This window comes from Sciurus vulgaris (genome assembly GCF_902686455.1).
Source record: "Sciurus vulgaris genome assembly, chromosome: 15".
NCBI lineage: Eukaryota > Metazoa > Chordata > Mammalia > Rodentia > Sciuridae > Sciurus > Sciurus vulgaris.
Genome location: NC_136476.1, coordinates 33,118,704 through 33,133,441, shown reverse-complemented (window position 1 = coordinate 33,133,441; position 14,738 = coordinate 33,118,704). Strand labels below are relative to the sequence as shown.

Here is a 14,738-nt window from a genome sequence, read left to right as displayed (position 1 = left end):
CAAAGCCACAAGTGAGGGTTGTATGTGTTTGATGGCTTATATAAACATGGAAGAAGCCTTCAGATGGCTAAAATAAACATGCGCGTGTTACTGAAGGATATGTTTACACGAACCATTTGCTCAGCCTCCGAAATAATGAATAAATGAAGATTTTACTAAAATAATTGGAAGGATTGTTGTGTTTCTGCTGATGCCATAATTGAATGGCACCAAAGAGACTTTTATCAGCTCTTTTCCGTGTTACATGTGTTAGCAGTTCCTTTCCATGAGTTCAATACTTCATTTTGTAGTTACTTTACACATGTTTTTGTAAGAAATTGTCGTTTATTACTGCAATTCTAGAGAGTTGCTTGATTTCCCAAGAGAAATTTAGCAGCCAGTAAAGGTTATTTGGATCTGGTTGGCCAGGAGAGGGAGGGCAAAAAGGAAGGAGTAACAGTGTTCATTTCATATATATATATAAAACTCTCTTTACATCACACTGCCCTTGTCCATTTAGCTTTTTTCTTTGTTACATCCATAACATTTTCATGGTAAAATGTATGCTCTAGAAAGGCTTAAGAAGGAATATTTAAGAAAAAAACAATTCTCAATATTGGGTTGCAACTGTATGTTCATATGCACATAGATGTTTGCATGTCTCTATGCATAAGTGTGTACGGGTGGATATAAGTGTGGCTATGTCCACAGATATGTGGCATGTATATGATAGTGGCAGTACATGGCCTGTACTTAGGTGGAATTAAGAGTTAACTTTTGTTTCAACGTTACACTTAGGCCATCCCCGAGAATTGACTAGGCTAGCATTTCCTGCTCTCAGTTTGTTATCTTGACACATAGCTATAGTACAACAGCTGGGTTGTTCCTGGAGTTCCTGGGGGGAGCTTTATTCTCAGAGTGCTGAGTTTCCTTTTCAGCTGTTAGCTCTAGAGTGTGTTCAGAATATACAACTTTTTATACACCAGCCTGGGCCCCTAGTACCACTCTGGGACCATGATAGAAATGCTGATAAGATAGACGAATGGAAGAAACTTTGGTTCAAGGCAGAAAATTGAAAAAGCCGAAATTGCACATGACCCTTGTTTGCTAACAGGGCTGCTAACCAAGGTTGCCGTCTGCATTTGAACATTCTCTTGCAAGGAATTCCTTTCTATTCTCCTCAAAATTATTTGCACCTGTTATGAAATCAAAACTAGAAACATTGCCATTCTTAAAAATGATCTTGATACGGTTTTCACAAACACACAATGTCTCTGATCTGACTATTGAAAAATACATTGGGATTTGTTGTAGTTTTTGCCTAACTTTCTCCATTTATAAAGAAAGATTTGTGCAATACGACATTTCCTTTTTATCTAGGCAAACTCTTCAGAACACTTCCTAAGAAATTAATTGTATTCCAGCCAGACTTGCCTGCTGCCATCCCACAGGAAATGGGTCAGCAATCCATTAAGATGCCATTAGATAATCTAATTTGGAACTTAATCTCTAAATTAACCATGCTCCATACTTGAAGCATACTTGAGAGAAAGAAAAAAAGTTTACGTTTGAATCGATAGGGGAGCCGAAGCGTGAAGAAGGCTGTTTGTTTTTTCTGTAGCTGTGGTCACGTCTCAAGCCGTCTGGTAACCAGGAGAAACCAGACATGATGTAATTCCAGATTGAACTTGAACTTCAGGGACTTAGGATGGGGGAACAATGGGCCATAGGAATCAATAATGTCCATTTTCCACATGATTATGTTTGGAGCTTTAAGTTAACCTTTATGGGAGAAGCAGCAAGATCAGGCAGTGTGACCAAAATGAGATGATCCAGAGACAAGATGTTAGAGGAAAGAAAACAACTTTTTCCTTGATATTTTCTGAGCAGCACTGCAGATTCCAGCAGGATTAGAAAAGTTCCCGCTCTGCAGTAAACCGGTGGCCTGTTCAGAGCACTCTTTGTTCGCTTAGGTAGGACAAACTTAATCTTACGTTTCCTGTCAGATGATTTTTGGCAGTGCTACTGGAGAGGGAGGAGCATGATTCAGAGCATTCCCAAATGTAAACCTTTCTGATTAACCCTTTGCAACAAAAGGAAGTATATCAAACACCTACCTTACGTGAAGATGTTTTATGTAAAGTGCCATATTCTCTCACACTCTTCGTCCATGAGGAGCGAGCTCCATCAGCAGCAAAAGCACTATTTATTAGTTTACCTTTTTTGATCCTCATTTTGCTAGTGCTGTGAGTAGGTGTACTGTGAATTTTTAGTGGCATTTAAATAACAGAGCCCACGAGTGAATAAATATATAAACACCATAAATTATAAAAGAAAGGGCAAAAGCCCACTGAAGTTCAAGAAATTGAAAAACACGAAGGTGGAATATTCAGAAATTATAGAAAGTTATGTTTGTTCACTTTGTTTTGCAAGAAGGAAGATCTTTGCACATGTGAACAGAGTTAAAGGCACAATATCAAAAAGCATTCAGTTCCTTAATCCTTTGAAGTTTAATACTTCAGAATTCTGATACCAGTAAGTTCTATCCCTTAGAGGAGAAATTTGGCAAATAATGCTGATTTTTGCTTTTAAGTGAAAATCATTTGCGAAAGAATCTCTTTTTGCTTTTGCATAAAACTTACATTTCCATTTAACTTAGTATGCCTTGGATGATTTTCTCTAGTGAAAGGCACTATGTTGAAGCACCATTTTTGTAGAGAATTTTGTCTGCTGTTGAAGAATCACATATGCAAATAAGAAGAGCAAGTAGCACTTATAACAATAGCATTGAAAAGAAGCCTAGGGGTGGAGAGGAATACAGACTAGAGAAGGAGGCTAGAAATCAACATGTGGGCTTCTCTGCCACATGATCTGTAGGAGGAGATAAAATTACTACTATAAGCCTAATTATTCTATTTTTTTTAATTGGCTAAAACCTCCCACAGCTTCATAAGTTGCTGTATATGTGTGCATGTGTGTACTGTAACTTATTTATGATTAGTTCTCTTCATGTTAATTCTCTACCTTTCACTTTTAGCTCTAAAATAGGTAAAAGATAAATTTTTTTAAAACTCAATATTCCCTATTTAGGGAAAGAACGTCTTATTTTTGCTTAAACTAAACATTCTAAGGAAATAGGTTTTTGTTACTTTGAAGTGTATAGATTACCTTGTTGAAGAGTCTTTCAGGATGACGTAAGAGCTTTTTACTGAAAGAGAATAGTAATTTAATACTTAGTTGTAATGGTCCCATACATAAGGGCTTTTCTTACCTTGTGCTCTTCATTAGATTAAATATTTCACTGGCATGTGCCATTATTTTACTTAGAACATGCTAGCACTCAAGCATGGCAAAGTTAACCCTCAATTCAGCATGCCCCAGTAACAAAAGACATCTGAAATAATTGAATATAAACTAATGAGGTTTGATGGCTTACCGTTTTGATGTTATTTTCAAAACTGTTGGTCCCCAAGGAGTAGCAATAAAGAAGACTATTTACCTACTTAGTTAAGAAACAAATACATTTCTCTTTCATTACTATGAAAGTGCTATTGCTTGCAGTTAGAATAATTCCATGAGCCACCTGCAGTTTATGATATTTGGTGTTTCCCAGAGAGCCCACAAGAGTACTTTGCAGATCAGGTAAGAGCTAGCCAGGGAGCTTTCTGATAGAGATTATTACAAATAGTAATAATCATTAGAAATCATCTTGCATGCAAATAAGATCATTCAGATGGCAATAATGATCCTTAAAAATGGAAAAAAATAAATTGAAGGAACCCAAGACCTATGTAAGCACTTCATAATTTTTGCTTCCAGTCTGGCCTGGTCTGAAGAGGAACTCAAGAGCAAATTATTAACATACAAATCTGTACATCCATAAAACAAAGGCACGTATTGCTTTCAGCTGAAAAACAACAGGTATTTGGTAAATAAAATATAGTTATTTATGCTGAAGTTTAGGCAAGAGTTATACTTCCATGGAAATTTCAGTGTGTCTAAATAATATGAACCTTCGTTCATTGAATCTTTTAAAAAAATCAGTTGCAATATAAATTCTTGTCCAGTTTGTTTGTTTGTTTAAGTAAAATGTATTTCACAAAAGAGGAAGGTGAAGTGAAATGTACAGGTTAAGAACATAGATCCTAGGTCCACACGGCTAAAGTTAGAATCCTGGCTTATACAAAGCAGTAGCATTGTAATTTGGGTGAGATGCTTAACCTCCTAGCTCAGTTTCCTCATCTCTAAAATAACAGATAATGACACTTTCTCCTAGGTTTGCTGTGAGGATTAAAAGCTTTAAGCAGGTCAATCACATAAAACAGAGCCTGGCAAATAATAACCACCATCTAAGTGCTAGCCACTGGTATATTTATTATCTTTATTCTAATGCATTTATAGATTCAACTTTAATGCTGCCCATTTATTCCTTCAACTAGTCTGAGTGAGCACTTTTTCACAAAGACATGATGTGCAGTCTTTATGTTATATTGAAATAAGCAGCCACTGCAAATGTACATATATACAATCCAGGACAACATGTTTTTTAACTTAATTAATACTTAACACACCATGCCTGATTTTTCCAGACAAGCCTTTAGCTATTAATAGGGGAAATTGTTTATTGTACATTTTGGGAGAAATACTAAAACGTGTGTTAATATTGTGTCAAAAATTAGGCAAAGAGCTAAAAAGTCTTTCAGTCTTGGAGAATATCTGAAACTGTTGCAAAAAAACTAAAGGCAAATTCTATTAAGATATCTATTTTATATATTCCTCATGCTTTCTGGACCATTTTTACTTTAACACTATTTATAAGTAATGTGATTGTTAGTACAGTTGAGGTTGTATGATTATATTCAGTTCTTGGTGCTTCATTTCTTAGTATTTTTTAAGCTTCTTTAAAGAGTGCTTACTGTCTTTGAAGTACACAAATGTAGTACACAAAACCCAAATGGACAATATTGCCATTCCCCTATAAAGTATTAGTGTACTGGATACTCTGATATTTTATAAGTTGTCTAAAACAGAATGCCCAATTCATTACCAAATAAACAAGTACTAGTAATAAATGAATTTTGCCTTTCTTAAAGTTGCTCTTTTAGTCTTAATCACCTAAAGCTTATAGATGAGATGAAATTTTTCACTTTGGTTCCTGATTCAACTCAAGGACTTAATATGTTTATTTGGTACCTGTCATTCTTTGTGGGTTAGTGGGTTAAAAGCTAACGGACCAATCCTTTTTGACTTCAAAGACTGAGTCACAGGACACATAATTAAAACAAAACAAAAAAGACACATAACCATCAAATGTTGGTTTGGCTGCAGAGAACAATTTTCTCTCTTTCATTGAAAGATAAAATTTGTGGACTCTTTAGATGCAAAGACCAACTATTTTATACAGTTTACCAGGCTAAGAAACATGTAAATAGTGTATCATTTTTAAAGGAAGTGTGGGTACCTTCTTCCCTCTTAGTCCTGATTATAGCGTTACTCTAGAAAACTTCAACTAGATTTGTTTCCAGAGGAGACAGATTCATGGAATTTCAGAGTGCTTGGCTGTCCTGCCCAACCATGTATTCTGTGCACACGTCTCTTATGTATAGGAAGGTTATGATCCAACTTGTGGGGCGCCTTGAAAACTCATTGTTTCTTTTTCTTTTTCTTTCTTTCTTTTTTTTTTTTTTTTTTTTTTTTTGTTTCTTGAAGTAAATATATTTGCCTTCAGAAAATTGTTCAAAGCTCTTTCTAATTTTGGGTCAACACCTGACACAGGTCCTTAAACATGCTAGGCAAGTACTCATCCCCAGCACCATCTGACTTTCTAAGAAGGCAATATATTACATGGGAATCAGACAGAATGGTTATATTATATCTGAGGACCAGGTGGGAGACTAGGCAAATAACTTGCCTCAATTTCCTTGGTGAAATGGGGGAAACTGTGGCCATTTTAAGAGTTCATTGAGAGAGATAAGTGACCTAGCATATGTAAAATACTAAAGATGTCATCCTGTTTTTAGTGGTCTTCAGCATGATTGTACTAGGGAAATTTCTCCCTTTGTGAATCTTACAGAGGAAGTCTGAATATCTTTCCTATTCCACTGTCCTATCTTTCCTGTTGTCCTGAAACTGTTCCTTAAATCACGTGATTTGGTGAGATTCTTCAATAAAGAAACACCATTGAATCAGTTTCTCTTGGAGAGTGATGCCAGTAAGCACAGTATCGGGGTAGTCTTATCAGTATAAAAAAATCAGGGCTAGCACCCAGCACTAGTATCTCAAGGTCAGAATAATTTGTTTCCTCTCTTCCTTTTCTATGGGGACCCTCATGACACATTTGTTCAAAATAATCTGAAAATATTCTCCATGAAATCAGACATTTTGTTTTTAAAACTTTGAATTTTGATTGAGCTTTTTTGTATTTTGTTCATAGTGAAATATCTCATATAGAAAGAGTAGAAATCAGTAGGGTGAGTTGCACTTTGTGTTATAATACTTTGTGCGTTTTTTTTAGTATGTGCCTGATTTTTCACATAAGCACTTACATTCACTTCTCCGCCCTCCTCCTCCTCCTTTCTTCTTATTTTCCCCTTTGGTTTTCTCCACTTCCTTCTCATTCTCTTTCTTTTGTTAGTGATCATGGCCAGTATATATTTTTTAAAGATGCTCTTTTCAGCTTTCAAACATGTTCATCTTTACTTTGCCCAAAGAAAGATGATTTGACTTTGGAAAGTTCATGATAATAAAGTAAATGCAAGCTTGAAGACATCACTAAGGTAGCTGCATTCGACCTCTTTCAGAGTTATATTCTCATGACTCTTACTAGATAGATTACAGATTGTGGAATTTAGGATTTTTCATATAATTCTCATTCCACCATAAATTAAAACTATTATCTTACATATAACTAATTTGTGTAGGTATATGTGTGTTTATTTTATCCATACATGTTTTTATTGGCATTAATTTGTACGTAGAGACAGTATCAAATCTGTGAGAAGCATTGCTATATGTTTACTTGACTATGGAATTTTAAGCATTGTGCTTTTGAAATTAAATTATCTAGATTATTTTGTTGGATGAAATATTTTTCTTTGCATTGTAATTATGGGATTTGAATTAGTCTTACCAGGCCTTTTTTCAATGGAACTGCTGAAAAAGCTCTAAAAAATGTCTGTGCCTGATAGTTCTGAACTTAACCTATGGATTGGCAATAAGAGGCTTGTAAAACTCATATATGGGGTCTGCACAGTGTTAATGTTTGAGATTTATTTCCCCCCAAAGGTTCATAAACAGTATTGACAAATATATTACACACTGCAATTTTGATATGGTCATAATGTAGGATGAGAGGTTTAGAAGGTTTAAATAAACATTTCAATTAAATTTGTTAGACATTCTATAGCAAGAGTCCTGTTAGTGACTACCATCAATTTATTTGTATTAAGCATTTTGTAAAGAATATTAATATATGTCTTTTCTACAGAACTGAGTAAAAAATCAATTGTAAGATAAACCCTGAATTCTTGTCTTTTCTGCCATTAGTTGGTAGACTTGTCCTTTAAGGAACCACATTGATTTTTTTTTTTTTTTTTTTTTTTTTTGGTACCAGGGATTGAACCCAGGTGCACTTAACCACTGAGCCACATTCCAAACCTTTTTTTATTTTTCATTTTGAAACAGAGTCTCACTAAGTTGCTTAGGACCTGGCTAAGTTCCTGAGGCTGGCTTTGAACTCAGGATCCTCCTGCCTCAGCCTCCTGAGCCACTGGGATTATAGGCGTGCGCCACCACGCCCAGCTCACACAGATTTTCAATCTAAAATTTACTTTATATTCCTAAAGCATGCAGTCTCAAAATGAATTTTTTGAGATCACTTATTTTGGAATTCTTGTTGATTTTGCTGCCAAGGATTATCTATTGAGCTAGTCTCTCTCTCTCTTTTTTTTTCTTTTGACACATCCCTCTTATTTCAGGTTAAAAATATTGGATGTTTGTTTATTTTGTAATTTATTTTGTTAAGAAATAGTTTGCATTGGCTATGGCCGGACTGCAAGGATAGATAAGACTAGGTCATTTTCTCTGTGGAGTTCACTTTTCAGTCAGTAAGATGCTTGCAGATAACAGATCATTATGAAATGAAGTAATATAAGCTGTAATAAGACTATGTACAAAGTGCAGTAGAAGCACAGTTGAGGGGAAAATAAGCTTCAGGATGAATTATGTAACACTGTTCCCAATCAATGGCACAAACTGCAGAAATCATCGTTGAAGATGTGTGTGTGTGTGTGTGGGGAGAAATGAAAATGGTTAGGTCTCTTAGAGAAGATTACAGTGAAAAATATTCTTTAAAATTATGACTTTTATTCAAGTAATGAGGACATACTTTTGTAACTTGAATGTGATTAGTCCTGCATGATAAATTTTTGCCCATAAATACCTCTAATTTTAAATCAGATATCTATTTTCTCTGAATATGGACTAAATCAGAATGTTTTGATGAGTGTATGCAATCTTGGGCAATACCTTTTAAAAATGTTTAGTTGAGTGTGATTTGAAATGTTTAGTTGAGTGTAATTGATTGATGTGCTTATTCAAAAATTTATTGAACATCTACTCTTTTTTTGGTCCTACACTAAATGATTAGCAAAAAGAGAGATGGACTTTGCTGTCATGGAATTCGAAATCTGATCATAAAATCCCTTGAATTAAAAAGATCATTGTGATTTTTTTTTCTGTTGAAATATCTCAGAATTATCTACTTAGACATGTAGTAGTAAGTCACATTTTGTTTAGAGATATCAGTCGAGTAAAAAATTATATGTCAAGTTTTGTTTTAATCCAAACTTGTTCCTTCATGTTCCATAAAGCCTTCTGTACCTTTGGAATTCAACTATGAACAAATGAGTGTATCTAGATCGATAGCTATGTAACAGTATATATCTCACCTTATGGTTGCAAAAGTAAAACAAAGGATACTAAATGAAATTTAAAACATTGAAAGTGTGTCTCCATGCCAGGCCCTGATTAAGCTGGGTATGCAATTGTCTGTGTGATGTTTTCTTGGTTCATCATTTTTTATGCAGCTGTTACTTAGCTGACAGTTGTTTCAAGCTGAATATTGAAACAAGCAATACATCAGATTAGGTGTACCCCAAAACTTGTGGTACATACATCTGGTGTTATTTTCCTCTACGTGACACTTTTTTGTGAGAGATTATGCTGGTAGCAACTAGAGAATTGTTTTTCAATTTTCTTTTTTTTTTTAACATCCCCAACATAGGTCAAAACTGAGGTGATTGGAATCTCATCCCTTTATTCCTTCAACAAACCCTCCCCCTGCCCTTCCCACTCCTCTAATTCAGAGCAGCTCAGAGATGATGTTCTTACTGATGGTGGAGGCAGGGCATGAATGGAAAGGAAAGTTTTGGTTCTCTCTCTTAATAAGTTATAGAGGAGAATAAGAAAACCACTGGAGAGCTCTAGAACTAATTAATAAGCACAGGCAGAGGCCTTGCATCCTCCTAGGAAGATTTCTCACACAGTGGATACTCTGCAGAGAACAAAAACTGTATTTCATTTTTTTTTTTTCATTTATTTGGTCTTTACTAATAATTTCTGATGAAGATATGTTTGATAATCAGGCATTTTCAATTGCGCATTATGCACAAGATTATCTGGAAAATGTATTTTCCCTTTGTGAGGGGGAAAGACATATCTTCCATTACACTTTTCAATTTTTTTCAACCTGATAGGTAGGTAAAATATTGAAACCCATCTTTACTACTGAATTGCCTGTGAAATAAAGGTAAAACAAAATTAGTATAACAGGCAAACCACAGTATGTTGGTATTATTGTAGACTGCTGCTTTTCTTTTTTTTTTTTTTCTTTTTTCTCTTTGACAAAAAATATCATATTGCATTTACATCCAAACGGATCAAAAATTTTAGGTAGAATATCCTTCATCAGCTCAACAATCGTGTATGTGTTCTATTCCAGGTTTTCCTGTCTCAAAATTAATCTTACTTTTCATGAAAGAAATAGATCATATAGTATAATAGGTACATGTGTAATTGGCATATTTATCTCATGTTAGAAGCATATTATCTCATATTAATTTTGAATAAAGTTATAGTAGTAATTTGATGCATCTGGAATTTGTATTTCTAATATCACTGTATATTTTAACATTGTCTTTCTGTTTTTTCTTCCCTCCCTGCCGCCCCTTTCCTCTCAACAGTCCTGGTACCTGGGCTAGCTTGGTTCCTTTCCAAGTGTCAAATAGGACACCCATCCTTCCGGCAAATGTCCAAAATTATGGTTTGAACATAATTGGAGAACCTTTCCTTCAAGCAGAAACAAGCAACTGAGGGAAAAAGAAATAACAACAATAGTTTAAGAAATTAAAAAAAAAAAAAAAAAAAAAAAAGGAAAAGAGGAAGACTGGACAAAACAAAACAAAGGGAGAAAGGAAAGAAACTGAAGAAAGAAGATGATAGACCAGCAATTGCAGCACTTACAATCACTAATTCCCTTATGGTTGAAACTATGACATTAAAAGGGTCGATGATATTTCACTGATGGTAGATCGCAGCCCCTGCAACGTAGCCTTTGTTACATGAAGTCCGCTGGGAAATAGATGTTCTGTCTCTATGACAATATATTTTAACTGACTTTCTAGATGCCTTAATATTTGCATGATAAGCTAGTTTTATTGGTTTAGTATTCTTGTTGTTTACGCATGGAATCACTATTCCTGGTTATCTCACCAACGAAGGCTAGGAGGCGGCATCAGAGGTGCTGGGTGACAGAGCCATGAGCCAGCCATTTTATAAGCACTCTGATTTCTAAAAGTTAAAAAAAAATATATAAAATCTCTGTAGCCTTTAGTTATCAGTACAGATTTATTAAATTTTGGCCCTTAACCCAGCCTTTTCCAGTGTGTAACCCAGTTTGAAATCTTAAAAAAAAAAAAAAAAACCGAAAAAGAAAAGAAAAAGAAAAAAAAAGAAAAAAACAAAAAAGGAGAAAAAAAAAACAGTTTGAACACAAAGGCTCTATGGAAGAAATGCCTCTATGTAGGTGAAGTGTTATCTCTGCATGCAACAGTAAAAATTAATATAATATTTTCCCCACAAAAGAAACACTTAACAGAGGCAAGTGCAATTTATAAATTTCTATCTAAAGGGGAATCATGATTATAAGTCCTTCAGCCCTTGGACTCTAAATTGAGGGGATTAAAAAGAATTTAAAATAATTTTGAACGAATTTATTTTCCCCTCAGTTTTTGAGGGCATTTAAAAAGGCATTAAATCAAGACAAATCATGTGCTTGAGAGAAAAAAAAAAAAAAAAAAAAAGAATGAAAACACAGCACTTATGTTGGTTTAGCTGCAGCCTCCGTGGAGGTAGAATTTATTTATTTAAAATTACTGGTTGCATCAAGAACCCATAGGGTGTACAAAAGGTTCTATAAAATCTGCATTATAGAGACAAAGAGGCAGGCAAATCCATGTCACAAGGGTAAAGCTTACAGTTTACAAACTGGGAACGCCAGGGTGTAGGATATAAAAACGCACTCTTGAGAAAATAAATGTAATCAGGGTGCTGAAAACTTGCATGGTGCTTTCAGACATTAGCCTTGTTCAACAAATTTCTTGTATTGACAGATCCATAGTGTGCATGGGCAGACACATTTTGCCTCTATGTCTCTTAAAATTTTAATTAAAAATACTCTTTCCAGTAATCCTAATTTGCACGAAGATATAATGTCCACATTACGTGCCTTGCCTTGAAATCTAAAAAACAAAAAAACATAAAAAAACAAAAAAACACAAAAAGTGACATCACTACACTTGTTTTGCTGCATTTATTATCATTTTAAATCTTTACCATTTTTATGACAAAATATTTTGTACTCCAGACGAAGAAAAATGTGTGACATCATGGATTTTTTAGACAGTTATACCTTTATCTCACATTTATAAAGCATATCATGGCTGTGTATAGTTGCCGCTTAAAAATTGTAATCGACCAGCAATATTTTCAGTATTTTGGTGTTTTTTCTATTAACCTTTCATGTTTTTCATCTTCCAATTAATATTTGGGGGGAGGGGTTTCAAATTTATACGAATTATGCAATACCAAGTTTTGCCTATGTAGGTAGTGCTTTTAGCTGTATTGGTTATTATAGGTAAGTACACAGATTTAAAAAAAAAAAATAATGTATGCTTTTTTTTTGTTTGTTTGTTTTAATTGACCAAAGTGGGTACTGCTATTTTTGCAGTGTGATGAGGTCCTTTTGTGTACTGAGAGATGGACAGGGGATTTTTTTTAATATACATATATATATATTCTGGGGTGGGTGGGAGGATTTTTAACACTTTACAGTGTAGCTGTGAAGCAGTGCACCCTGAGATGGGCCCGGGCTGCCAAGCGACTGTTCTGCCTACTGTGACAAACTTCAATTTACACAGGTTCCCCCTCTCTAATTTCCCACCTGGGGTGCAAGCTGAACTCATTTGTGGTTTTCAGAAGAACCAGATAGTAAGAACTAGCAAACACAACAAATTCTCCTAGAGGCAGAATTGGCCTAAGAAAACTTATTTAAGTTGGTGGTGGTAGTTTTTCTTGAAAGTTCCAGATCCACAGTGGAGAGTGAGCCTGTCTCATATTTGGCAAAGACATTTGTTGCAATGCCCACGTAGCGGATGTTGGATGTTTCACACTTTGGGGTTTAGCGCAGGAATATGCTTTCTCCAACAACAACAAAAAAAAAAAAAAAAAAAAAAAAAAAAAGAAAAGAAAAAAGAAAGAAAGAAAAGAAAAAAAAATTCAAGCAGCTGGAGGGAGTGCTGCCCCATATCTTCATTTTATTAATGATAGAATTTAATTTACCTGTGACTTACTACTTCAAATGAATGGGAGTGCACTTGGATTTTTCTTCTTTTTTTAATATCCAGAAAAGTAAATGAAGGGTTGCTATTACTGAATATATTTGAACTGAGAGATTAAAATGAAAGTTGTTTTTAGGGAACAGAAATTTTAAAATCCTGTTTTCCCTTTTACCTACCCTTTTAAACTGAGAACTAGAGCAGAGGCAAATATAGAATTTTAAGAAATCAATTTTCCTGTGGATGAATTAGATACGGATGGGATTTTTTTTTAAAGGGATGGTACCTCAAATATATATTTGATTTATTTTCCCCTGAGGGCTAGAGGGTAAATGGAGACTGTTTTTATTTTGCCCTCTCCACCCCACCCCAAGTCCTGTTGAGTGAATTTATTGCTAGAGGGAGAATCTTCTAAAATCACTGATACAAGGTAGGCTGTCTTGAGGAGCACCCTGACCCCTGTCCCCCCAGGCCATGGCCTAATAAAATAAACTGTCGATTGTTCTCACAGCATATCATTTCATAATGAATACTTTAGAACAATGCTTATGGGCCTGAGCATTGTGTTTGATTAGCCCATTCACTTTGATAGCCCAAATGCTGAATAGCACAGCGGGATCCTAGCAGCAAGTTCCAAAGGAAGTCCAATCATTTCTGTGATGCTTGCCCTGTAGAAACAGATCATCTCGCCCAAGCTCTTCATGTATCATTGACCTGTTAGGTGAACAACTCAACCTCACAAGGACACACAGTATTCTTTATGGGCAGACTCGCTCTCTTTTTTGCCAGTAGATGAGCAGTTCTAGCTAAACCCGTGTGGCACTGTGGGTATTCCCGCCTGCCTCTTGAATACAAAGGCCTAGTGCAAGTGTTGCTTTTTTCTTTTTGTTTTTCCTTTAATCCATTTTTCTCTTCTTTCCATTCGAGATGAAACTATTAAAAATACTACTATATATAATCTCAAATCCATTTTTCGGCCTCCTCCTCCTCTTACCAGGAAGTATATTCTGACGAAGGGCCCCACTTCTGCAGGTCTTGCACGCCCCTCCCTTACCCAGAACTGCAGAGCTTCAGGATGGCAGTCACCCGAGGGCATCCACAGGGTGGTTTCTCCAGCCACCAGCCTGTAGCACTATGCAGCCTTCGTTGCATTGCTGTGCAGCCCGCCACTCACAGTGCCTCTGAAGCGTGTTTCCCCTGGAGTGACGTGAGCATCTGAGGCTTGTCTAAGGAACAAATAAAATAAAAGGCAGTGAAGGAGACTGTACATAAAGACATGGCAAAAAATCTTAATTATAGCAATATAGTTATCGGGTAATGTTCGGGTGGGCAGCTCCATTAAAAAATATGTGAATGAATCTGTGAAGCTGCAAGTAGCAAGAAGAGCGAAAGGTCTTCTTAATGAACCGCCTACCTTGTAGACAGTAATTTGTACACTGTATAGTTTTGTTAAGAATTTTTTTTAAATTAAAATTCCCATGTTTGTAAAGCTAACTTTTTAACAATTATAATGGAACTATATGTTGTTTCCATTTTTAAAGTAAACAAGAATATTCCTTGTTTAGAGGCTGGACTTGAGTTAAAACTCTCCAGGCTCTTAAGTTATGTATTAGAAAAGAAAAATCTGTCCATGTTAGGAGTTATTTCACAGATTCCTGTGCTTGAAAAGCATAGGATACTAATCCTTTAAAAAAGTGTAAATGGAGAAAAGTTATATTTTATGAAGGTTATTTTGTTGTATTTAGTATTGGAAAAGTTGGTTTTCAGAGCATTTCAGAATGTCGGAAGCACCACTGTCTTTATTAGTATATAAGGCCTTTAGCAAAAGTTTGTGTGATTGTTACATGATGGTATTTAAGGTTAAGT

The 14,738-nt window shown here is 35.2% G+C and overlaps 1 protein-coding gene across 7 annotated transcripts in view; it reads left to right on the top strand.

The window, feature by feature from the left end:
- NFIB (nuclear factor I B) overlaps positions 1-14,738 on the top strand; it is a 222,365-nt gene that overhangs the window by 205,588 nt on the left and 2,039 nt on the right. For all 7 annotated transcript variants that reach the window (XM_079113136.1, XM_079113135.1, XM_079113138.1 and 4 more), the window contains one exon: positions 10,221-14,738. This exon is cut by the window's right edge and continues 2,039 nt beyond it. In XM_079113136.1, the coding sequence (XP_078969262.1) occupies positions 10,221-10,350 (130 nt within the window). In that variant the 3' untranslated portion in view covers positions 10,351-14,738. The remainder of the gene's footprint in view (positions 1-10,220) is intronic.